Source organism: Manis pentadactyla, chromosome 7 (assembly GCF_030020395.1).
Source record: "Manis pentadactyla isolate mManPen7 chromosome 7, mManPen7.hap1, whole genome shotgun sequence".
Lineage (NCBI taxonomy): Eukaryota > Metazoa > Chordata > Mammalia > Pholidota > Manidae > Manis > Manis pentadactyla.
Window position 1 is genome coordinate 65,918,600 of NC_080025.1, and position 27,824 is coordinate 65,946,423.

Genomic DNA, 27,824 nt, shown 5'->3' on the forward strand with positions numbered 1-27,824 from the left:
TTGGCCACTTAATCCAAGGTGAGCCTTATTAATGTCTCCAGATCTTTCCATCACAATCATCCCTTCCCAGCCTCCAACATGGCCACCATTCACTTGCATTTACAGATGTTCACGTCCAGAATTATTTTGCCCAGCCTACAATCTGGGCAAAGACTAGAACTTACTTATAAGAAAGTTCTCTTCTTCAATTAATAGCAAAAATAATGTAAGAAGTTATATGTTGATCATTTGCTTCTGATGAATAATCAAAGAGAGCATTTCATAATGACCACGAATTAGAAAAGTTTCCTGGAAAAAAAATGACTCAAAGATCCCTAATGTAATCATAATATTTGCCATCTAATTCTTAAGGAGACATGTGATTTTACTAAAGCATAAAACTTGTCTTCTTCAGCTGTTAATTTTTCACATATTATCCATAATCAGCATATATTTTCCTTTCATCCTTCACTGGCTTACAGTATTTACTCCTAAAACTGTCAAACTCCCTCACTTTCATAAACAAATTCCACTCACTGTGTTGGCTTTTGAAATTTTGCCTGTAAATTAGGACATGCTGTGAGTGAATTGCTGCTCCTATCATCTACCACTTAACTTCTATCAAAGCATATAACTGGATTAGCGGAAAACAGCTCCATGATGCTTGTATTTAAGCTTTGCCTAAGAGTAGGCTTATTTTCTGCAACAAAGAACAGCCCTAGAGATAATCGAAACAGTAGGAAATGATGCAGCAGCAGTTCTGATATCTTATATAACTTAAGCATAAAAGTTACTATTATTTAAAAGAAATAAAAAAAACTAAGAAATATAAACCTAAAAATAAAAGGCTGCTTAAATTTTCTGTTTGGTGGTTCTAGGCAACTTTGGAAAGGGCTCATACAGATTTCATTGTAAATTCACTGGATGACTGATGTGATCTTAGATATTATGATGAAGATGCAGGACAGCTTTGGAGGAAAATTACTGTCAAAGTTAATAACAGAATCACCACCGGGCTCCTTCAGTGACTATTACTATGCATCCCTTAAGTTACAAAAGCTAAAAGTTGTATTGTTTCTTTCCTAGACGTTCAAACAGTTTCTGAGAGAAAACAGGAAAAAGATACACATGCACACATGTGTGCACACACACACACACATATACACACTAAAAAAGCATTATATATTTTGAAGGTTTTTTCCTTAGAATTTCTACATTATTAAATTAAGTTTGTATTTAATGAGAAAGACCTATCTATTCAACATATAATTTTACTTTTATCAAATGTTGCATAAGAATTCTCCTTAAATAGATTAATTTCAGGCATTTTATACCCACAAATAAAAGCATGGTAACTAATAAAATGGAAGAATTTCTTTTTAATTATGAAGTTATTGTGGTGATATTATATCATAATGTAATTGTATGTATAAATGTAAATATGTTATATAAATGTAGTAATATATATAATTAAAATATAAATATATAAAAATATATATGTAATATTATATAAATGTAACTAGGAATACATGCAGTTTGATAAGAGCCAAAGATACATGACAAAGGAAATAAAAATATAAAGAAAATATATTGCCTAGGCACGATATATAATCCAATGGAAATACAGTGTTTAGGTATTTCTTTGCAATTATAAGATTAATCCAATTAATATGTGCTTTTTCTAAGCTAAAATGCAGCAAACTTTCTAAAAGAATTCTTCCACTAAAACATAAATAAACATAAATTACATTCTTCTTTAAAGATTAAGGCTAAATTGAGATTTAAAAAGAAGCATTTCTCTTTGAATTTATAATCTAATCATATTTTACATTAGAATTTCTAAGAATTTTAGTATTTTCTAAGTTTATTTAAAAATACCCAATTTCACAATAAAATTAGTGAACTTATTTTATGTTTTTCTTCAAGGTTCAGCCACATAATTTTGTGGTTAAATCCAGACTCATAAATGAATATGACTGTGCTCCAATTCAGTCTTCTCCCTTAGAAGTTATAGGAACTGTTTCTTTATCTGTTGGAATTATGGACAGTAATACTGTCTACCACACAAGATTGTTATGAAAAGTTAGTGAGCTACCATAAAAAAATGCCTAAAGAGCTCCTGCCATATGATCAGTGTTAAAAAAGAAAAAAATCTATTTTTAAATTCCCTGTAACTTGTGATTAAATCAAAGATTAAAATAATAGAAAGGTAAATGATTAACACATGCCTACTTTAAATCTTGTTTGTACTGATTTTCTGAGGGGCAAATCTGTCTGGAATAATATGATCACTTAAAATCACTTAGTGACTTTTCCATCATGGAAATGTACTGACTTTTCTGAAATAAAATTAAACAGAAGTATATAGCCAATAAAACAATTTGGCGTATAGCTGACAAAAAAATCACCTTAGATAAGTAAGGACCATAAACCACTGAAGTGAAATAAATTAAGGTAACTAACCTAAATCAAACAAGTCAATATACCAAAAGTTGAAACCAGCAGTTCATTTCCCTAGAGTGGAGCAGGCAATCACTGTGATTACGTCTTTCAAACAGCTTCTTGCAATATTTGCCTTCCAATTTGCACAAGTTATGCATGTTCTAGTATCACTCTTCTTCCCTATTCTCAAATGTTTTTCATAATTTAATAAGTTTTCACTAGAGGTACTGAGATACATAACTTCCAGTTCAAATGCATTCCCAGTTCTTTCTACAAGAAACATACTCTATTTGCCCATATTCTTTTAGCTCATATATTCAAGCTACAAGTGTTATAAGGCTTGTACAATAAGGCTAAATATGAAAACAGAGTTGTCAATGCACCAATAAAGCCTGTATTCACCTAGTTCATGGAAATCTCAAGGAAATATCTTGTGCTTGTGTTTCTTAAGATGTTAACTTTTTTCTTTAAAGAGATACACATTTAACAACCATAATATGGCTGCTAAAGGAAAAGCAAATGGTCTTTCAAACTTGCCATACATTAACAATCCCAATGTCAATCCAATTTAAGTTTTTTTGTTTTAATTAGAAAGAATCATTAGCTGCTGGCTAACTGTTGCAAGCATAAACTTCACTGAAAGCCATTTCTACCGTTTAGTCAAAAAAATTTTTTTTAAACATTAATAACATTGTTCAGTTTCTCACTGAGGCATGTGCTATTGGTGCCCCATCCATATTTCCACGCAGGCCAGCTCAAATTTAACTGCCCAGATTTCTGGGAGCCCTCTGTCTGTCACTCAGTGGCCTGGGGACATCAGGGAATTAATATCCCTTAGGAGCAATCATTAACTCTATATACCCCAGGACATTTTCCCCGTGGAATGGTTAACTGTTGCCTACACCCATTCTCAGAACCGCCCAGAGGATTAAGCTCTATTACTCAGAATGATGACTTATTTGATAATCCATCATTTGTTAGTTATGTTTTTTGTTTTACTTCTCACATTTATCCAAGTCTTTCTTAGAATTACTTTCCAAATAAATCATTTGTACTTGAATCCTTGCCTCGGGAACTATTTTGGGGGAAACCCAATCTAAGTTGATACTGGCTGTGGTCTTAGGAAGCAGAATCTCAGGATGGGTTTCTAGAATTAAATTATTTGCCAGCTATGTGATGAAGAGACTCCACTGGTAACTGAAAGAAAGAAAACCCCTCAGAGGCTGTAGCATCCCAATTTTCATCTAGGATTTCCATTTGCAGTGATTGGAACACGATATAGATTGAAGCATTTGACAATTTTGGTGACAACAGTGATTACAAGGGCTTGGAATTGGTTGGTCGCTGCTAAATTCATGGAAGAAATGACCGCCTCAGTTCAGCTAATTATCAAGGAAGGGCAAAGTGTGAAAACCCGAAGACTTCTAGGGCAGCACATACAGTTCTCATTTCCTGCTGTGAGAAGGTCAGTGTGTACTAGAAACAGGCACAAAATTTGCTTTGAAAGTCACATATTTATAAAGGAAGCTGTATTCACAGCCTTGGCAGGTTTCTCTGCAAAAATGAAGGCACTGATGGGCAAAGAAAGGGACCCGAAGAGCAGAATAAGGACATCAGGGTGGATGCAACTGAGAACACTGAACTTCCAGATTCCCCTATGCCCTCTGGAGACGCAAATTTAACCTCTTTCCCTTAGGGAGTAATAATTTTTCCTTTCCTGGAAACCTTAAAAGAGAGCATTTACTCTCCCTTGAGCTCTGATCCCATCTCCCCACATAGAGGGCAGGTCACAGTGTGGCCCACCTGGAAGAATAGTCTCTGCTCCAGGAAAACAAAAAAGAGAATATTCAATAAAAGAGATGCCAAGATCTACCTACTATGAATCAGCAGGTACTAGGAAAACATGTCAGGAAATGGATGTTGAGGCAAAATACACATGGTCATCAACTTAGTGTGGAAGAGCAAGTAGCCTGAGATAAGAAAACACATGGACTCCTGCAAAGGGTTGGCTGGCTGGCAAATGCCCCTGAAGGAGCAAGACTGGAAGACTTCCACAGACAAAGAGCTCTGGAGAAGCATGAGGATGGACCTGTGGAGGTAGGCATGAAATGGACTGCACTCCTGTCTCATGATCAATGACCATTAGATGCGCATTCATCACAGAGGAGATAATAAACAACTGGGTGGATGAGTTGTCCACTGAAGGTCATCCAACCTCTGTTTGTGACAACTATATTGTTTGCAAATGGGCCCATAAAGTCAGCAGCCAGGTAGTGCACATAGGATATCTGTGGGCCTAAAAGCATGGGCTCCTTCTCACCAAGTGTGATACAGCTACTTCTACTGAATTCAGCCCATTGGAAATCAGTCCTCCAATGCATTGTGCCTTCAATACAGTGTCACCTTTGTAAAAAACAAACAATAACTTGATTTCAAATAGATTACATTTGATTTTATCCCTGTTGGCAGGGGATGAATTTTGTTTTTCTTGTTTTGATACTATTTCAGTTACGAATTCCCCTTTCCTGTTCACAGTGTCTCAACCAGTATTACTAATCCTCCAGTTCACATACTGCCTGATTTATCATCATGGGATATCATGGGATCCTGTAAAAGAGCTCCTCCAGCCAAGCAACCTATTTCATGGTAAAGGAGGTCCAATAGTGGACAAATGACCATAGATCCACTAGCTCTACCCTATTCTGTGTCACTTAGAAGCTGCCAGCCTGATAAAAATACAACCCTGGAACAGTCTCTTAAATATGCATCTAAGCTCCATCTTAGAGATGACAATCTTTGAGCTGAAACGTTATCCTTCAAGATACATTATGTACTTTGAACCACAGTGCTATATTCATTGATATGCTGTTAACTGCTCATAAAAAACAATGGTTAAACTTCCAGGAATCTTAAAAGCCAGTTGAGCTTTATGTGAGCTTATGTTAGCAAAGGTAGCAAAAAATTAGCCAAGATGGGAGTATTTATATTACAAAAAATAGCAAATGATACTAATCAGGTTTCCCCTCTCCACACTGGTTCAGCCCCAAGAAGAAAGAATGAGTGTGGGACTCAAGGGAAGGAAGCAGGAATGCCCCCTCTCACCATAATTCACTTGGGAAATTTGTGTATCTTTCCCTGCAACTTAAGGCTTTACTGAAATAAATGTTCTGCATTCCAAGTGTGTGCATATAGGTGTAGGGGTGATGCAGTGCTTCTAGCAGGGTCACAGTAAGAATTTCATTAAACCCAAATCTGCAGCTACTATCTGCATGTTTCAGGTTTCTCATGCCAGTAAACTAACATGAGAGAAAAAATTCTCCAGTTGATAAGAAGATTATTATGAGGTTTGCTGTTACACAGTGTAGCAGGGGAGACATGCATAGAACTCAAGGGATTCATTTAAGCACGTCCATGCTTGGTGTTAACTGTGAACGGACATCTTATAAGAACCACTGTTGGAATGGACACAGAAACAATGGATTCACAGGCCTCTGGGATAAATGCCTGGGTCATCCCCCCAAGCAAACTTCCAGCTCAAGAGTTGGCTAAAGGTTAAGAGAGAGAAAGGGTATTCAAGGAGAGAAAAGATGCATACAAATTAAGAACTTGGTTTAACTCTAGCAGCCTACCTTCCTGATGTACTTACTGTGTTTGTTTTTAGGAAACTGTGACCCACTGCCATCTTCAAGGATCAGTGACTGGATACAGTAGACACTGGCCAGGTTTCTAACCACTGTCACCTGGACTTGTGCTTCAGGTCTCCCTCTGGTGGCCAGTCTGTTGTGTCCACCCGTGGGGAAGGCTGGTTACTTTAAACCCAAGCTCCTTCGGCCTTTAGGCAAAATCACTTTCAAGTTCTCATTCTGAGATTCCTCAGTAGGGTTAAGTTCCTTTATATTAAATTAAGACCTTTCAGTTGGCTTGCTTCCTTCCTTCCCGGGCCTCTTTCCCCACTCCTTTAACTAGTAGTGTTTCCTGGGATCATGTCCCGAATGAACTACTTATACTTGAAATCATGAGTGAGGATCAGCAGGAAGCCAGATTAAGACATTAATCGTATTTATTATCTGCCAGGCTTATGTAAATTTCATTATATATGCCAAATCTTTAGCATATTTAGTATTTTTATGACTTTCTCTTGTGCTATGCCAAAGATAGTATTTTGTTAACAACCATTCCAATTGCTTGTAATAAGTAATGTATTTAGGTATAAATAAAACTAAATAACTATCTTTTCTGATTATTCCATTTGCAAGACCAAGCATTACATTTTTCCTGATTGCATTTTGTTAAATAAGTAGTGAGCTAACACACAAGTTCAGATTGTAAAATGAGACTGACATGAATCAGAGATCTTATGCAATAGCAAGTTTTACTAAGTAATATCAAGGATACAGACAAGCTAAAGGATTGCTAAAAGTTCATATAAAGCAGAGGAAAAATCTGGACATGGAGGAAAGTTGCCCAGGTATAAGGTGCTAACTTGCGTCACCCTCAAATTCATATGTTGAAGTCCCAACATCCAGTACCTCAGAACGTAATGGTAGTCAAGGATAATATCCTCAAAGAGGTGATGAAGTTAAAATGAGCCCCCTGGGGTTGATGATCCAACATGAGTGGTGTCCTTAAAGGAAGAGGAAGACACACCAGGGGTGTGCATGCATTGAAGATAACCATGAGAAGAGGCAGCAAGAGAGCGGCCATCTGCAAACCAAAGAAGGACGCTTCAGGAGAAACTGAGCCTGCCACCACCTTAATCTCAGACTTATGCCTCCAGAACTGTGAAAAAATAAATACCTGTAGTTAATATCCCAGTCTGTGATGTTCTGTTATGGCAGCCCTAGAAAACCAGGAGACCAGGTCCCTTCTTGCTGTATTGGACATATTCCTCCATCCAAAGGAGGTTTCAGAAACGTTTGCAGGGTTCCTTGTAGAGCAGGAGTATTGAAACCATGAAATATCTCCAATTGATTACTCATAGACTTGCATCACTTACAGGGCATTTTTAAGGGAGTCTTAAATCCTGGGTTCTATTTATGATAGCTAACCTTTAGCCAGGGATATTCTGCTAAAAGCCCTTTAGGAATAAAGCCTCTTCCTCTTGGTAAATATAATTTATCTAGTTACACAGAGCTCTGGTTGACCGAAGCTGATACCTGGTTCCCTGACTATATTTTCCCAGGAGTGCCCTTCCAGTGAAGGGAGTGAGTCCATTGCAGCCCAGCTGCTTTAACTTCTTCCTCCCAAGTGGTTTCAGAGATGGATCTGTTTTCCCACGTTCAATACAAAATGACCTCACCACAAAGTCTTCTTCCCTCACCTTCACCTCTATGAATACAACTATGTCAAATGTGAAGTTAAATCCACTAATAAATGGCCACAGAATATCTTCCTAAATTCTATGAATTAAAATGAGACAATGAATTAAAATGGTAACATTTTGTCCTGTTTTATTTGCGTCAGACTTCAGTACTCTCTGGCTGTGAGCAGGAAGGTTGAAGATGGTTCTTGGAAATTAAGACTTAAAAAAAACCACATTCAAATATATTGATTGGTTCTTGTGTTAATAAAAGAAATGCTTTAAAGGCATATTACATTACAGATATGTACAGTGTGAAAAATGAGCATTATAATGAAGAGAAAATTGCCATATAATTATGCCACCACGTTGCTCCTTATTAGGAGTTACAGTGATATCAGTGAGTACGGGGGTTCAAGTCGCCCATTTATGCTGCTCTGAGTGAAGGAGAATATGTGTAATGTTTTCCCTTCATATCCATTACCTCAATTACTTCACTCATGAGAAAAGCCTTAGACATTCACAATGGATCCTAGCAGGGAAGTACAGGAGAATAAGTAAGAAAATAGGACAGTAAGAAAGTTTAGGTCAAAAAGAAATAGGAAGAAGTAATAGGTCAGAAATATCTCAGCCTATCTTTGATAAAATACTTTACAGTATTTAAATTCATGGGGGGTGGGATAGAAATTGCAAATTTAATTCAGCTAAAAAGGAATCCTCTTATACTTACTGAAGCTACATTCACAAAGTCGTCATCTGAGAGGGTTTCCAGCATTTCAGAGACAGATGTTCGAATCAGTTTAAGTGTCAATCCACTAACACTTCCACTCCTATTAAAAAAAAAAAAATCGGTGCCTGCATGTTAATGACCATGTATTTAAACAATATCAGACACCCTAAGGAAAGGCAACTTATGCACTTGTTTTCGATCATTTATATAATATTCAAATAACGTTTTGTCCTTAAAAAATCAGTAATAGAAAGTCATATTCTTATAGAGTAGAAATAAATTATAAGAAAGCCTGCCTTTCTGTCCTACAGCATTAAAATATATATATTTCTAACTACAATGATGAAAATTATGTGTCAAGTGACAATTTTGGGAAACTGGATACTCATGGTATGTTCACCTACACAGGACACACCTACTACACAGCACCATCTCCGTCAGCCAAGTCAGAAGTACGGGCTGCAGAGGTGACAGGTCCTGTCGCTGCCCTTGCGAGCCCATTGGTGGACTTAATTAAATCAATCAGTATGCAGCAGCGTGACAATTGTGATAATTGACTTGTGGACAAATTGCCTTGTTTTGTATCCTGACGTAGGTATTCTCTGGGTTTTAGTATTTTTCTTGTCTCTACATAGTCTATGATCCTGGATGACCTCATCTATTTGCAGGGCTCATCTCTAGGCGGCCAACTCCCACTTTTCCATCTTTAGCTCCTCACTTTTCCCCAGTTTTTACACTTCCAGCTTCATGTTAAACAGCTACAGGCTCAATATCCAAATGACAAGTCACTCCCGTATTTTTCTTTCCTGTTTATGTTCTTGGCACCAACCGGACTCGTCCGTCCTGCAGCTTCCTTCTCCCTCAGCCTTCCTCCCATTCAGTCTCCCGCATCCCTCCCACTACACGGTGTTCCCAGGCAGTGGCCTCCTTCCCGTCCTCTCTCCACTCTGGCGCAAGTCTTTGCTGCCTAAAGCCACTCCATCCAGCTCGCAGGCTCTTCCCCCCCGTGTTAACAAGATGAAAATTCTGGAAACATACCTTGATCCAAACTGTTAATAGCTCAACGTTACCTGTTAAATAGGCAACAATCTCAACAGCCCTGCATTCAAAAACTTTCAGAATCTTCCCTCTCCCTCCTTCCCTCATGTCCCTAACACAGCTTCCCCGAGGTTCTCACCTATGCCACTTGGCTCCGGTCAACTCTTCCACTTGAAATCCCACTCTGTCTCCTCTCCCCTTCCATGTTTGCCTTGTTATAGCTTAGCTGAAGCATTCAATTCTAATTTTATCTCCTTAATGAAGTCTTTCCTGACACTGCACATCAGAGTGCTGTATCTCTCCTGTGGACTCTTTCAGTGCTGTGTCGTACCTCATATCTATTACCTTCACAATCATTTTAGCTACTTGGGAATATAGTTTAGTTTCACTAATACATTTGAATTATCTCTGAGATCAGGACCGCATCTTAATCATTCTTGTCTCTATATTATCACACTGTGTATAGGAGAACTTTGATATATTTCTGTTGCAACAATTTTTTTAAATGGTATTTCAACTTCATATACATTTTCAAGTTTGAGATATACATGTAGGTTCCAACAATTTCAATGCAAAATTGTCAGATACATATCCAATTGGATTATAAAATACTGAATTACTATTCAGATTTATACTTAAGAAGAATACCAAAGATTATCACAGATAAAAAAGTCATAATAATTTAATTAAAACAAGGTACGATTTAAATGCACTTCAAAAAATGAAATGAGAACTAACATCTTCTACCAAAGATAAAGAGATGTGTTTTAATACTAGGAGCAAAAGAAATTAACTTCTAGAAGGACTTTAATATTCCTTAAAACATAATGAAAAAAACTGTAAGCAAATGAGTAATTTTTCAAAAAGATCAGGATTTTGGAACATTCCATAATTTTCAATTCCAATAAAGATTCTTCTCATTTTCATTCAGAGAATTTTGTTTGCTTTGATACTGCCTTAATGTGGCTTCTTTGTCTGGATATTAAAGTCATTATAATTATAATTATTCTTTGTCTTTTTTTTCCAACTTTTTTTCAGTCCCCATATTATTGTTCTCTATAAATCCTATCTATATTCTCAGTATATGAACAAATATGTAATAGGTAACTACTCACACATCAACCAGAATAAGCATGTCTTTAGGAGATGCAGCTCCTTGGATGTACCTGAAACAAACACCACATGCATATTTTTTCCTCTTACAAATTATCAAAACATGATATTTGTTAACTTGATATTTACTGATCTCTGAGACAGTCTTTTCCAAGAAAGGCCCTACTTCCATTCACTCTCAGCAGACAACGCTCTTTCACTGACAATTCTGCAATATCAAATTAAAACTGCAGCGTTTAACATAAGAGTAGAGATGTCAGAGGCATAATAGTTAAGGTATGTTTTACATAATTTATACCAAAGATAAAGAGATGTGTTTTAATAGCAGGATCAAAAGAAATGAACTTCTAGAAGGACATTTTGCTGAAAAAAATTAATTATCCTAACATCTAATTTGTTGACCACAGGATTTAAAACAAATAGTAAGAATATGTCATATTTCTAAATGCAAAAAAATAAACACTGAAATAGGTCTAGGACTATGAAAAAGCAACTATCAACAGAAAAGAAATACAAAGGGACAATAAAGCAACTGAAAGTAGAACATACAATGTTATTACCAGAAGTTTCAAGCACTGGCTCTCAAACTTTATAGCACATGAAAACCACTTAGACAACCAGTTCAAAATTCTGATTCCCAATCTGAATCCCACAGATTCAGAATCTTGGCATATTAGAGAGGCTCTAGGAGAGTTGCATTTAAATAGATCAGCAACTTAGAGGTAAGTGAATTGCAGGTAAGTGATCCCAAAAGCTCATGTTGCCTGACCACAGATGTGGCGGACAGAGACGGGCCTGCCTTCTCCAACAGGATGAGCTAGCTGCACATGAACTCAACTTTCTACTTGTCTGTCTCTGAAGCCTCTTTGCCCATGACTCTAACCTAACTTCTCAGACACCTGTCAGATAATTTGTCAATTCATTTTCAGACAACATCCAGCAGTTAATATCCACTCAGGACTATGTGTTTGTGAAACAGTTTATAACTGGTACTCAAGTTTGTTTCTCTATAAGAAGGTAAAGGGGCAGGGTTGCCAAGATGCTCCAATAGGAGGCAAAGCCAGTTCATGTCTAGGATCTTAACAGATGGTCCCGGCATGCCTCTCAATGGGAAGATGTAAGGACAGGATGTGGTCTACCTGTTCTGGTTGGCAGACAGCTTCTAAGTTTCCCCCAAACAACTGGTTCCTGAACGCAAACCATGTGATGTCATAGTCTTTGCCTCCACTCAACAACCCATGGCCCACAGCCACCACACTTTGAGAAATATTACCAAGAATAATATGTGGATTATCAGTATCTGGCACTATTACACATAGTTGGTGTTTGTGTAAATTGCTACTGAGACGTTTAGCAGAGCATTTCACAAAATTTAAGTACACTTCTTTGCATCAGCCAAAATGTGTCTTAGAATCTGTCTGAACCTTAGCAAAACGTCAGAAATAATGCAAATGTCCAGTAATAGGAGATTTAAAAAATAGGTTATCATATAGTCATTCTTTTAAAATGATGTTGTGTGTCTCTTATGAATAGGTACTCAAAGGTATTGATATGAAAAAGTAGGTGGCAAAGCAGTATATTATATACAATGTGAACTCATTAAAAAAAATCAACACATTAAATAGATTTTTAAAAAGTCAAAAAAAATACACAAGTTTAAAAGTTGTTTTCCAATGAATGCAGTTATGAGTTGTATGTTAGGAAAATAAGGACCAGAGTAAATCTTTTTGGAAAAATGAAATGTAAAGCTGTATGACTACAGCTACTTGCAGCTCTTACCTAGGGGCCAGCTCCCATTAGTTCACTGCCAGAGGCAAACTACCTTCTACTCTGTCTGGACACTTCATTAGAGCCCTACTCCAAGCAAACTGGGAGCCTTTCAATAGAAATCCCCACCAGCTAAAAGACATTAAGAAATAACATTGAACATAGTACTCAAAGTTGTCCATTTTCAATGCATTTGATAAATTATTTCAACAATATTCACTATTGTTGTCTACTTGAACTCATCATCATCCTTTAACGTGTTTCTTTATTAGAAACAAAGCACACAGCAGAGGTCTTTAAATAATTAGACAATATTCACCCTGATAATGGAAAGACTGCCTCCAATGTTTTAACAAAAAACATAACCTTCTTTTGTCTATTTTATCTTTTCATGACTACCTAAAAATTCTTACCATGGTCTTCTGCGTACGTCGTAAAGGTCAATCTTATTTGGAGTTCTACTGTTATCAACCCATGGAGAAGCTTAAAAAAAGAGAGAGAGAGAGAGATGAATTAAACTAAATTAAAAATAGAGAAATTAAATAAAAATATTAGATATGACCTACAACAATATTTTTAGAAATCACAAAACACAATTGACACATTCCACTTAGCTAGAGCAAGGTTAAACAATTTTTGTGCCTTAATCTTTTCCTTTTTTAAAATGGAAAACAACACAGCAGTCCAAAAGAAAGCTAACATAAATCAATTTTCCTTCTCCATTATTTCATAAATAACTTATAATCAAGGAGTTTCTGGGTGCCAACTTATATGTTTCACCAAGTGTCCATAGGTTATACATTTTCTTTCCTCTTAACTAACAGAAAAATTAAGTTTGAAAGAAAATTTATTTGCAACTAATGAAAACTGTACTTTAAATTACTTGATCCTTATATTTTCACTCAACCTCATATGAGGTGAGATGGTTACCGAGGTGAGATGAGACAAGTGAGGTGAGATTAGTTACTACTAAGATTGTAATCTTGGCCTATAAAAAGATTGTTGTTATTCTTGGACTGTTACCTTATAAAGCATAATTTTTTAATCTTATTATTCACGTATTTGATAATGGCCAGCCCATTTCAAATTACAGTTAAAGGCTAAAGTATAATTAAAACAACTCCACAAAACACTCTTTTCCTTAAATTTACTTGAATGGTCTGAAGTAATTCAATGACAGATTCAAGAATCTACTGTTAGATACAGAACCTTTATTATTTTGCTGTAATTAGAAAAAAACTTGTCTAACTGTATTGACTTTTAAACACAATAATTTAAACCAATTCCAGTTAAGTTTCTACTTGAAGTTATTTAAGCACACATTATCACACACATCTTAGACCTAATGGACAACAACAAATGCTGATGAATTGGATGATAATTTTATGCTGAAGAAGTCCTCTCCTTGTACACATTTTAGACATGATTCTTGAGAAAATTCCTTATAATAATTTATGTGACTTATGTCCCCAAATCTATTTTTTCCCTTTTCTTTATTGAGAAATTATGGAATTCTGGAGAACTGTACTGAGAGTCAGGTTTATTAAATAAATATAATTTGATCAATTAGTACATGTCAAAAAATATATACTATTGGGCCTCTCCTTGACTGTGAAATTTGTTTCTTATTAGTGGCTATATTATAAAATGATATGTTCATTTCAGATGAGTAATCACATTTATATGGAACAGGAAATTTAAATATAGCACTCCCCAACAACCATTTATTGATAAGGTCAATGCAAGTGAAATGGTAAGCTTAATTCTTTCCATTTGCATCTGCAGAAACTTACAGTCACTGAGATAAAATGTCTTTTTTTCTTCTTGTGGTAGCACTGGGATTAAGCAATAAGCATGCTGGTAGACATGTCAATTCACTTTCAACTATTCTTCTATGATATCTGACTCCGCAAGTCAGGGTCTTAGTAATAACTACAAATTTAAATACATTCGATCCTAATTTAGGTACAATGTTGTGCTGGATATACATTTATTGCCTCTCAGGACCATATTTGCTCTTTTATACTGCTCTATGAAAATGGATCTGGGTCCTTTGTATCTATTTCTTTTATTAACAAGTTCAATTTTAATCTTTGTCAGCAGATGATGAAAGAGAAACATTGAATGAGAAAAGATTTTTGCTTCCTGCTTCTGCTTTGTTTGCTCAAAGGTTCTTGCAGCAGGCTCAGCTTTCCTATCACCTGGATCCTGCAGAGTGTGAGTGTGTGCACTCGTGCTTCTCTGGAGCTCAGCACCACAGTGCTCGCACCTTCACCAGAGCTCAGCTCCTGCAGCAGGGGGAGCTTCTCCAGACCAAGCCTTCCGTAGCATTCTCCTGCTCTCCGGCATCTACTGGCCAGCAGTACTTTCTGAACATTTTTGTAGTGGAGCGCCTCCAGTAGGACACTTCAATCCTAGAGGGTGAATTCTAGTGAATCCTTCCAGTGGGACACTGCCATGACTTCTGTCATTCGGCAGGCCATCACTATGTCCTCTATCAGAAGATTTGGATCTCAGCCCAGGGGCACTGGGGGAATGAGGTCACTTCCTTGGGTTCTCTGTCCCAGCTCTAGGGCTATTTGTGAGCACATATCTGACATGTCTGTATTATTCAGAGTTCTCTGTATCTTCTACTCTATCTGAACAATTTGTTAGAGTCCTACTCAAGCAAACTGGGAGGCTTTCAATAAAAATCCCCACCAGCTAAAAGACATTTAGAGATAACATTAAATATAAAACTTAAAGTAGTCCATTGGAATTGCAGTAGACTCATATACACTGAGAAATGACTAGTGGTCACCAAGGGGGAGGGGTTGGGGTGGGTTTGGGGGAACAGTGAAGGGGATAAAGGGACACAATAATTTGCAATCACAAAATAAGTTGGTCACAGGTACGGTAGTACAGCATGGAGAATAGTAAATGATTCTGTAACATGTTACTATGTTGATAGATAATAATACACTAGAGGGAGTGAGGATTTAATAATATGGGTAACTCCTGAACCACTGTGTTGTATATTTGAAACCAACATAAGATTGTATATCAACAATACTTCAATAAAAAAAAAGGTCCATTTGAAATGCATTTGATACTGATATGCAAAAACTGCTTTCATCCAGGATTTCTGTTTTCACTATAGTCGCTAACTGAAATTAACTGTGATCTGTATAATTATGCCCCATAAAATTAATATTTATATTTAAAGACAGAAAAAAGAGCTATACTTTTCAGTATGGGCCAGGCCATTAAGTTTTAATTTAGCTTAAAATCGTAGTTTATGTTTAAAAATTTTAATAATCTCTTAGACGTCTTCTGAGATATTTACTATTAGAAATGCCCCTTGATTATATACTAAATTGAGATATTTCTTTTATGGCAAAATTAAACAATGTACTTTCTTCTGTAATATTACTAATTAATTTGTTGTAAAATCCCACTGTAGCATTTAAGTGGTACATTATTTATATAGGCTCAGGATTATGGAAGGTCAAATAGTAAAAAGGATAATAACCACAAGCTGTAATTCCCTGAAGTAAACAGCTTCATAATGATGCATAATGAAAGCTACATATTTTGAGAGGAAATCAGGGCTTCTAAAATCCCTGTAAAAAGTACGAAGTCCCTCATTTTAGATGTTCTTTTGCTTTCCAACAGGATTTTTGGATGATAGGAGAAAGGAGCAGAAATAACAGTCCACAATGCGGGCATCTCATTTCTGAATGCCATCACTAATGGTGATAATGATAATGATCATTTATGAGAAGGTTTTTTCCCTGATCAAAATGAAATGAGGGTGTGTCTTTCACTAAATCTAATGGTCCACCATTCTACTACAGACAGCATTTAGGTTATGCTATGTTATTAATTGAATCACTAATTTTAAAAGGTGTTTATGTGTACATTAACTCAGAAAACTGAAATATGTGTTAGAAAAACATTCTTGAGAAAGTGTGCAGATTGTAGAGTCATTCTGTAATTAATATGTTCTAAAAATAATGAGTATCAGTTTTTCATTTCAGCTGCTAGGAAATAATAAAGCACATAATGATGAATGGAGGGCTGATTCTCTTGATAAAACACCATTTCAAATGACAGCTAATTGCATTTTCAACTAACAAGTTCAAATGCATTTTCCTTATTCTAAAAGATTTCACGATTTTAGTCTCATGGAAAGAAAGAAAAGTAAATTTCACATACTGAAAAATGCCTTTGAAAGCCAACCGTGACTCTGTTGCTGGGTCTAATCGCTGTCACGGGAGTCACTGTTTCAGGTTTGTGTCAGTCATCTCCTATGGACAATTAATCATGGTTCTGAATGACAAGCCATGATAATGAATTTGGACTGTTTCTTAAGCCAGAATTAATTCAATAAAGGTGTACTGCATAGCTCATGGGATTTCTAGGGATTTGGGAGTTGTTGGCCAAGTACTACCAGCCCAGAATGGACTCTCCACAGTCCCTCTCACCCCACATCCAGGTCTCAGGTCAATCTCATGAATGGTGAGGGTTATGTACCCACCTTGAGGTACTAGAGAATCTTGGAAGGTAAACAGCTGGTCATTTCAGTAAAACTTTTAATCTGGGAAATACCCTAAGCATAGAAAGAGGATTCTACCTTACTTATGGTAACACAAATTAACTTAATGAACAATCTGAAATCTTATTTCTCACACAAAATTTTTCTATCACTCCTAAATTAGATATTACACTCTTAAGACTAGATATTGCTAATCACAGGGGCATAGATTCTGCTTCAAGCAGGTGTTCAGAGACCAGTAACATATGCCTTATTCAATACTTGGTTACCAAGGTCACTCCGGGGCATTGAAGAGCAGCAGTTAGAGGGAGGGAGGAAGTGTGAAGAAGGCACACCTGAGTCACAGCCATCTGAGGCTTGAGGTGACACATACTACTTTCAGTCATACTCTACCGGTCCCACACAGATGCAGAGGAGGTCTGAGAAATGTAGTCTCTGGTGAGGCAGCCATTTCCAAAGCAAACACCTCACCATGGAATGACAGACAGGACTTTGATGGGCAGCTGGCAAGCCTCTGCCATAGGTACAGATGAACAATTAAAAAATGAATAATGTCCACTATTACTTTAACAATCAAACTTTCTATTTTCAGCAAAGTAAGCCTTCTTTAAGGTGAGAGAGATCAAGATGGTCTAAATTCAGAACCCAGTAAATATACAAAAGACGTTACACTTAAAGATGATTTGTTAACTAAATATTATAACTGAGACCGCTTGCTCAGAAAACTCACTAGAAGAAATTCAGTAGAAGCCAACTCAGTGCTGTCTTTAATGTTGTTTATTTTATTTTATTTTTAATTTTACAAATTTAATAAAGTATAATTGACATACAATAAATTCCTCATTTTAAAGTACATAAAAATTTTGACCAAATGAATGTGTGTATCTTTTTTTTTGAACTGAGATTTTTTTTTGTACAACACAGAGATAAAACATTTATATACATAATTCTAGGTTCCAGCTATCACACTACCAAGCTGTTACAATATCTTGAATATATTCCTTATGCTATACATTACATCCCGGTTACTTATTTATTTTACCATTGTAAGTCTGTTCTCTTTTTTTTTTTTTTTTTTTTTTGGTGAGGGCATCTCTCATATTTATTGATCAAATGGTTGTTAACAACAATAAAATTCTGTATAGGGGAGTCAAAGCTCAATGCACAATCATTAATCCACCCCAAGCCTAATTTTCGTCAGTCTCCAATCTTCTGAGGCATAACAAACAAGTTCTTACATGTAGAACAAATTCTTACATAATGAATAAGTTACATAGTGAACAGTACAAGGGCAGTCATCACAGAAACTTACGGTTTTGCTCATGCATTATGAACTATAAAGAGTCAGTTCAAATATGAATACTCATTTGGTTTTTATACTTGATTTATATGTGGATACCACATTTCTCTCTTTATTATTATTATTTTTAATAAAATGCTGAAGTGGTAGGTAGATACAAGATAAAGGTAGAAAACAAAGTTTAGTGTTGTAAGAGAGCAAATGTAGATGATCAGGTGTGTGCCTGTAGACTATGTGTTAATCCAAGCTAGACAAGGGCAATAAAACATCCACGGAAGCAGAAGATTTCTCTCAGAACGGGGGGGTGAGGTTCTAAGCCTCACCTCTGTTGATCCCCAATTTCTCACCTGGTGGCCCCCCTGTGACTGTGCCTGTCTTAGGTTGTTCCTCCCTTGAGGAATCTTACCCGTCTCTGGCTAACCAGTCATCTTCCAGGGCCATACAGGGAAATGTTAAGTTGGTAAGTGAGAGAGAAGCCTTATTGTTTGAAAAGGTTAGCTTTTTACTTCTTTGCATATTAAAGCCCTGTGGCTTCTATGCCCAGCATTTGTCTTGAGGTATCTTTACCACTTGGAAGAATTATGATACTCGGTAAATTTGATATGAGGCACGAATTCTGTTTAAGGGTTGTGATTAGGAAGGAAGAAGAAAAGCTATAGAAGTAGCAGGCGGAAGAAAACATGGGAAGATTGATTATTTCTTTGACATATCTTCTTGTAGAGTAACTTGGGCATGTATAGGTTTTAAGCTACTAATTAAATTGCGCACACACATTAACATAATAGGAGTATAGTTACATAACCAAAGCATATCTGTAATTACCAGCCATCTGCAGTGAAACCAAGAAAACCAGTTAGGCACCTTAGGCATTTGTGAAAACTTATCTATGATATGGTGGATATTGTCCAACTGAACTTGAACAGTCTGAGAGAAATCCGACAAATTAAAACAACCCATTCCTGGGGAATATTCACATCCCTTATGTTCTTTTAACAGTAAATAGTCTGTAGTTGTAAGATTTTGGAGCCCTACAATTTGCACTTCTCCTAATTCTTGGTTGAGTTCCAACAGTATAGATCCAGTCAAATTTGTTGTTTTACTGTATGCACAGGCCAGCTTAGATATCTCCTTCATTCCCATGGCAAGTCCAGGAGCTGGTGGGATGAGTGCATCTACAGCTGTAGCAGTGCGTGGATCTTTGTTGGGGTTTTTTGATGATCATCTTCTGGCATGAGTCTTCCCGAGAGTGCTGATGTTGGAAGCTCTCTTTCATATAGTATCTTAGTTCATTTTCGGGGTAGCCCAATTAGGCTTTGATCTTCTGTATAAACGCAAACAGACCCTTTGCCTACACTTTTATATGCCCTTTATACCCTTGTGTAGAACTCACTGGAGGTTACCACACAGGAACTGCCCTTTTTGTTTTGTTTTGTTTTGTTTTTGGTATCACTAATCTACACTTACGTGACAAATATTATGTTTACTAGGCTCTCCCCTATACCAGGTCTCACCTATAAACCCCTTTACAGTCACTGTCCATCAGCATAGCAAAATGTTGTAGAATCACTACTTGCCTTCTCTGTGTTGTACAGCCCTCCCTTTTCTCCTACCCCCCCATGCATGCTAATCTTAATACCCCCCTACGTCTCCCCCCATAATCCCTCCCTACCCAACCATCCTCCCCAGTCCCTTTCCCTTTGGTACCTGTTAGTCCATTCTTGAGTTCTGTGATTCTGCTGCTGTTTTGTTCCTTCAGTTTTTCCTTTGTTCTTATATTCCACAGATAAGAGAAATCATTTGGTATTTCTCTTTCTCCGCTTGGCTTGTTTCACTGAGCATAATGCCCTCAAGCTCCATCCATGTTGCTGCAAATGGTTGGATTTGCCCTTTTCTTATGGCTGAGTAGTATTCCATTGTGTATATGTACCACTTCTTCTTTATCCATTCATCTATCGATGGACATTTAGGTTGCTTATGATTCTTGGCTATTGTAAATAGTGCTGCGATAAACATAGGGGTGCACTGATCTTTCTCATACTTGATTGCTGCATTCTTAAGGTAAATTCCTAGGAGTGCAATTCATAGGTCAAATGGTAAGACTGTTTTGAGCATTTTGATGTACCTACATACTGCTTTCCACAATGGTTGAACTAACTTACATTCCCACCAGCAGTGTAGGAGGGTTCCCCTTTCTCCACAGCCTCGCCAACATTTGTTGTTGTTTGTCTTTTGGATGGCAGCCATCCTTACTGGTGTGAGGTGATACCTCATTGTAGCTTTAATTTGCATTTCTCTGATAATTAGCGATGTGGAGCATCTTTTCATGTGTCTGTTGGCCATCTGTATTTCTTTTTTGGAGAACTGTGTGTTCAGTTCCTCTGCCCATTTTTTAATTGGGTTATTTGCTTTTTGTTTGTTGAGGCGTGTGAGCTCTTTATATATTCTGGACGTCAAGCCTTTATCGGATGTGTCATTTTCAAATATATTCTCCCATACTGTAGGGATCCTTTTTGTTCTATTGATGGTGTCTTTTGCTGTACAGAAGCTTTTCAGCTTAATATAGTCCCACTTACTCATTTTTGCTGTTGTTTTCCTTGCCCGGGGAGATATGTTCAAGAAGAGGTCACTCATGTTTATGTCTAAGAGGTTTTTGCCTATGTTTTTTTACACGAGTTTAATGGTTTCATGACTTACATTCAGGTCTTTGATCCATTTTGAGTTTACTTTTGTATATGGGGTTAGACAATGGTCCAGTTTCATTCTCCTACATGTAGCTGTCCAGTTTTGCCAGCTCCATCTGCTGAAGAGACTGTCATTTCACCATTGTATGTCCATGGCTCCTTTATCAAATATTAATTGACCATATATGTCTGGGTTAATGTCTGGATTCTCTAGTCTGTTCCATTGGTCTGTGGCTCTGCTCTTGTGCCAGTACCAAATTGTCTTGATTACTATGGATTTATAGTAGAGTTTGAAGTTGGGGAGTGAGATTCCCCCCTACTTTATTCTTCTTTCTCAGGATTGCTTTGGCTATTCGGGGTCTTTGGTGTTTCCATATGAATTTTTGAACTATTTGTTAGAGTTCATTGAAGAATGTTGCTGGTAGTTTCATAGGGATTGCATCAAATCTGTATATTGCTTTGAGCAGGATGGCCATTTTGACGATATTAATTCTTCCTAGCCACGAGCATGGGATGAGTTTCCATCTGTTAGTGTCCCCTTTAATTACTCTTAAGAGTGACTTGTAGTTTTCACAGTATAAGTCTTTCACTTCTTTGGTTAGGTTTATTCCTAGGTATTTTAATTTTTTGATGCAATTGTGAATGGAGTTGTTTTCCTGATTTCTCTCTCTGTTGGTTCATTGTTAGTATATAGGAAAGCCACAGATTTCTGTGTGTTGATTTTGTATCCTGCAACTTTGCTGTATTCCGATATCAGTTCTAGTAGTTTTGGGGTGGAGTCTTTAGGGTTTTTTATGTACAGTATCATGTCATCTGCAAATAGTGACATTTTAACTTCTTCTTTACCAATCTGGATTCCTTGTATTTCTTTATTTTGTCTGATTGCCGTAGCTAGGACCTCCAGTACTATGTTAAATAACAGTGGAGAGAGTGGGCATCCCTGTCTAGTTACCGATCTCAGAGGAAATGCTTTCAGCTTCTCGCTGTTCAATATAATGTTGGCTGTGGGTTTATCATAGATGGCCTTTATTATGTTGAGGTACTTGCCCTCTATTCCCATTTTGCTGAGAGTTTTTATCATGAATGGATGTTGAACTTTGTCAAATGCTTTTTCAGCATCTATGGAGATGATCATGTGGTTTTTGTCTTTCTTTTTGTTGATGTGGTGGATGATGTTGATGGACTTTTGAATGTTGTACCATCCTTGCATCCCTGGGACGAATCCCACTTGCTCATGGTGTATGATCCTTTTGATGTATTTTTGAATTCGGTTTGCTAATACTTTGTTGAGTATTTTTGCATCTACGTTCATCAGGGATACTGGTCTGTAGTTTTCTTTTTTGGTGGGGTCTTTGCCTGGTTTTGGTATTAGGGTGATGTTAGCTCCATAGAATGAGTTTGCGAGTATCCCCTCCTCCTCTATTTTTTGGAAAACTTTAAGGAGAATGGGTATTATGTCTTCCTTGTATGTCTGATAAAATTCCGAGGTAAATCCATCTGGCCCGGGGGTTTTGTTCTTTGGTAGTTTTTTGATTACCGCTTCAATTTCGTTGCTGGTAATTGGTCCGTTTAGATTTTTTGTTTCTTTCTGGGTCAATCTTGGAAGGTTGTATTTTTCTAGGAAGTTGTCCATTTCTCCTAGGTTTCCCAGCTTGTTAGCATATAGGTTTTCATAGTATTCTCTAATAATTCTTTGTATTTCTGCGGGGTCCGTCGTGATTTTTCCTTTCTCGTTTCTGATACTGTTGATTTGTGTTGACTCTCTTTTCTTCTTAATAAGTCTGGCTAGGGGCTTATCTATTTTGTTTATTTTCTCGAAGAAGCAGCTCTTGGTTTCATTGATTTTTGCTATTGTTTTATTCTTCTCAATTTTATTTATTTCTTCTCTGATCTTTATTATGTCCCTCCTTCTGGTGACCTTAGGCCTCATCTATTCTTCTTTTTCCAATTTTGATAATTGTGACATTAGACCATTCATTTGGGATTGTTCTTCGTTTTTTAAATATGCTTGGATTGCTATATACTTTCCTCTTAAGACTGCTTTTGCTGTGTCCCACAGAAGTTGGGGCTTAGTGTTGTTGTTGTCATTTGTTTCCATATATTGCTGGATCTCCATTTTGATTTGGTCATTGATCCATTGATTATGTAGGAGCGTGTTGTTAAGCCTCCATGTGTTCGTGAGCCTCTTTGCTTTATTTGTACAGTTTATTTCTAGTTTTATGCCTTTGTGGTCTGAAAAGTTGGTTGGTAGGATTTCAATCTTTTGGAATTTTCTGAGGCTCTTTTTGTGGCCTAGTATGTGGTCTATTCTGGAGAATGTTCCATGTGCACTTGAGAAGAATGTATATCCTGTTGCTTTTGGATGTAGAGTTCTATAGATGTCTATTAGGTCCATCTGCTCTACTGTGTTGTTCAGTGCTTCCGTGTCCTTACTTATTTTCTGCCCGGTGGATCTATCCTTTGGGGTGAGTGGTGTTTTGGAGTCTCCTAGAATGAATGCATTGCAGTCTATTTCCCCTTTAGTTCTGTTAGTATTTGTTTCACATATGCTGGTGCTCCTGTATTGGGTGCATATATATTTAGAATGGTTATATCCTCTTGTTGGACTGAGCCCTTTATCATTATGTAGTATCCATCTTAATCTCTTGTTACTTTCTTTGTTTTGAAGTCTATTTTGTCTGATATTAGTACTGCAATCCCTGCTTTCTTCTCGCTGTTGTTTGCTTGAAATATGTTTTTCCATCCCTTGACTTTTAGTCTGTACATATCTTTGGGTTTGGGGTGAGTTTCTTGTAAGCAGCATATAGATGGGTCTTGCTTTTTTATCCATTCTATTACTCTGTGTCTTTTGATTGGTGCATTCAGCCAATTAGCATTTAGGGTGACTATTGAAAGATATGTAATTATTGCCATTGCAGGCTTTAAATTCATGGTTACCAAAGGTTCAAGGTTAGCCTCTTTAGTATCTTACTGCCTAACTTAGCTCGCTTATTGTGCTGTTATATACACTGTCTGGAGATTCTTTTCTTCTGTCCCTTCTTTTTCCTCCTCTTCCATTCTTCATATGTTGGGTGTTTTGTTCTGTGCTCTTTCTAGGAGTGCTCCCATCTAGAGCAGTCCCTGTAAGATATCCTGTAGATGTGGTTTGTGGGAAGGAAATTCCCTCAGCTTTTGTTTCTCTGGGAATTGTTTAATCCCACCATCATATTTAAATGATAGTCGTGCTGGATACAGTATCCTTGGTTCAAGGCCCTTCTGTTTCATTGCATTAAATATATCATGCCCTTCTCTTCTGGCCTGTAGGGTTTCTGTCGAGAAGTCTGATGTTAGCCTGATGGGTTTTCCTTTATAGGTGACCTTTTTCTCTCTAGCTTCCTTTAAAACTCTTTCCTTGTCCTTGATCTTTGCCATTTTAATTATTATGTGTCTTGGTGTTGTCCTCCTTGGATCCTTTCTGTTGGGGGTTCTGTGTATTTCCGTGGTCTGTTCGATCATTTCCTCCCCCAGTTTGGGGAAGTTTTCAGCAATTATTTCTTCTAAGATACTTTCCATCTCTTTTCCTCTCTCTTCTTCTTCTGGAACCCCTATAATACGGATATTGTTCCTTTTGGATTGGTCACACAGTTCTCTTAATATTGCTTCATTCCTGTAGATCCTTTTGTCTCTCTCTATGTCAGCTTCTATGCGTTCCTGTTCTCTGGTTTCAATTCCATCAATGGCCTCTTGCATTCTATCCATTCTGCTTATAAATCCTTCCAGAGTTTGTTTCATTTCTGTGATCTCCTTTCTGGCATCTGTGATCTCCTTCCAGACTTCATCCCATTTCTCTTGCGTATTTCTCTGCATCTCTGTCAGCATGTTTATGATTCTTATTTTGTATTCTTTTTCAGGAAGACTGGTTAGGTCTGTCTCCTTCTCTGGTGTTGTCTCTGTGATCTTTGTCTGCCTGTAGCTTTGCCTTTTCATGGTGATAGGAATAGTTTGCAGAGCTGGGACGAGTGACGGCTGGAAGGACTTCCTTTCTTGTTGGTTTGTGGCCCTCCTCTCCTGGGAGAACAGCGACCTCTAGTGGCTTGTGCTGTGCAGCTGCGCGCAGACAGGGCTTCTGCTTCCTGCCCGGCTGCTGTGGAGTTAATCTCTGCTGTTGCTGTAGGCGTGGCCTGGCTCGGGCAGCTACTCCAAAATGGTGGAGTCGCGTTGGAGCAGGAGCGGCTGGGAGGCTATTTATCTCCGTAAGGGGCCTCCCTGCTCCCTGCAGCCCAGGGGTTAGGGTGCCCAGAGATCCCCGGATTCCCTACCTCTGGATTAAATGTCCAGCCCTGCCCCTTTAAGACTTCCAAAAAGCACCTGCCAAAACAAAACAACGACCACCAAAAAAAAAAAAGAGAAAATAATTTTTAAATTTAAAAAAAAAATTTTTTTTAATTAAAAAAAGAAAAAGGTGGTCGCTCGTTTTTCTTTATTCTCTGGTGCCAGCCTCAGGCCTCTGCTCACCGGTCTTGCTGCCCTGTTTCCCTAGTATTGGGGTCCCTATCCCTTTAAGACTACCAAAAACCGCTTGCCAAAACAAAACAGCAAAAAAAAAAAAAAGGTCGCTAGCTTTTCTGGTGTCCTCCTGCGCCAGGCCACCGGTGCCTGCTCACTGTTCTTGCTGCCCTGTTTCCCTAGTATTGGGGTCCCTATCCCTTTAAGACTTCCAAAAAGTGCTCTCCAAAACAAAACAGCAAAAAAGCAAAAAAACAAAACAAACAAAAAATGGTCGCGCGCTTTTCTTATGTCCTCCGGCACCCGACCTCCAGTGCCCGCTCCCTGTTCTTTCTGCCCTGTTTCCCTAGCATCTAGGGCCCCCTGTGCACGTACTGTGACTGCACCCTGGTCCGGATGGTGGGGGCTGGGTGTTCGGCAGTCTTGGGCTCCGTCTCTCTCCCGCTCTGCCTACTCTTCTCCCGCCAGGAGCTGGGCGGATGGGCGCTCGGCTCCCGCCGGGCCAGGGCTTGTATCTTACCCCCTTTGCGAGGCGCTGGGTTCTCTCAGGTGTGGATGTGGTCAGGATATTGTCCTGTGTCCTCTGGTCTTTATTCTAGGAAGGGTTGTCTTTGTTATATTTTCATAGATATATGTGGTTTTGGGAGGAGATTTCCGCTGCTCTACTCATGCCGCCATCTTCCGCCCCTCCTTTTTTAATGTTGTTTATTACCAAAGAAACCACAAGCCTAGTCTGCAGAAATCTTGTAATTCTGAACCCTAAAGCAACTTTTGGCACCTAAACCTATAGCAGAAAACAGCAAGCTAAGAAAGCTGTTTCGCCCCCAACACACCCCTTCAGGCGTCCCAGGCAGAGTTAGAGATGAGAGACAGATAGTCCCCCAGAGCACTACTGGGAGCAATCAGGTGGATGGGCTGGCCAAGAAAGTCTCTTTATACCAGAGCAGGAGGTCTTTGCACTTCTTGCCTGTTGGACTGTGACACATATCATGGACCAGTCATTGCTTGGTATATCCCACTTTCTTTTCCAAATGGGAGTTTTTATTGTAGTCATCCAGAAGACATCCCACTGTACATAAGATTATCTGGGTAGTAATGGGAATGGGACAGAAAAAGTAACTGGCATTTTGCTGTATTTTAAGTAGTCAAGTTAGGAAAAGTCATATGCACATGACAGAAAGAACTGTATAATAGTTCTTTCTATATATATATATATGGAGATCCGGGATTCTGAGTGGAATGACCTAACTTACTGGGGCTTTGGGTCATCCCCCATAGGAAGGAGTTGAGTGTGCTCTAAGTGTGGGAGTAAGTACATGCACAAATGCCTGCACTACCAGAGGAACAGACCGTGACAGGGCTTGGATATATGCCTTTTTCCTTCTCTCAGTAGTACCACACAAATTTTACAGGTCTGCCTACCCCAGCAAGAGTCTCTCTTGCGAAGGTGAGGCCATGTGATGACATTCTTGTTAACAGCCTTTGAGTAGAAGTGTTATATGTACATCTTTTAGGCCATGCTGTTTGCCTTCCACTAACTCTTACCCCTTTACTTTTGGCCTCAGCCATGGATGTGGTAGTGTTGATCCAGTTTTGATCATACAGATAGGACAGCAACCTGAGGAATGGCAGACAGATGAAACCTCAGTTGCTGGAAACCTCGTGAACCAGACTTGCCATACCAACTGATTTACTATTAGGTAAGAATGTTACCTGAGGGAAATATATATAGTCCCTGTTACATTAGCCATTATTTAAGTAACTGAAACAATATCAGATCAGAACATTTCCCAGGTCACACGGAGTTGAGTCAAGTTTTAAAGCTTGGAGAATATATAGGAGGCAAAAACTTCATTGGGTATTGAAATCTGCTTTACTGTTTTTTCTTACATTCCTCTGTCTTCTTAGCAGAGTATTATTTTGGCCCTAGGAAACTGCTTACTGCTCTGCATATTGTGAAATATGAGTAGTTTTGACATCTGTCTTCTCTTTCATGTATCAATGCTGAATTTGGGGATGGACATATGTTTCTGAAAATTAAGTGGTCTCCAAACAATGTTCATTCCCAGATCGAGTTTTCAAATGCTGAATAACTGAGCTTTATGGCATAGAAACAACAAGAAGATTCACTGAAGATAAGCTTTCTCCAAAGCAATTATTCTTTACTGTATTCTCTCAGAGAACTTGGTTGCTCTGAGAAATGGAAGGCAGAAGACTACACGGCAGTCATTCCAACTGGGTAAACACTGACAGGAAGAGTCTACTCTCTTGTCTCTCCTCTGAAGCTGTCTTTGGTTGGAAACAGCCTAGCACAGAATTTAAGAGACACATTTTAAAGTAGTCTACCTAGATTTTTAATTGGATATATTACTTAAATGTTTTCAGTAAAATGGGGATAATAATAAGTTCCCACTTTGAAGAATTATAGAAAAGATTAAATGACTATACACATA

General features: G+C 37.8%; 1 protein-coding gene across 12 annotated transcripts in view; it reads right to left on the minus strand.

Annotated features, from left to right (window-relative positions):
• Positions 1 to 27,824, minus strand: part of CACNA2D1 (calcium voltage-gated channel auxiliary subunit alpha2delta 1) — a 533,653-nt gene that overhangs the window by 105,063 nt on the left and 400,766 nt on the right. For all 12 annotated transcript variants that reach the window (XM_036931689.2, XM_036931687.2, XM_036931679.2 and 9 more), the window contains exons 8-10: positions 12,782 to 12,851; positions 10,604 to 10,654; positions 8,451 to 8,550 (exon numbers count right to left, since the gene is read on the minus strand). In XM_036931689.2, coding sequence (XP_036787584.2) covers positions 8,451 to 8,550; positions 10,604 to 10,654; positions 12,782 to 12,851 — 221 coding nt within the window. The remainder of the gene's footprint in view (positions 1 to 8,450; positions 8,551 to 10,603; positions 10,655 to 12,781; positions 12,852 to 27,824) is intronic.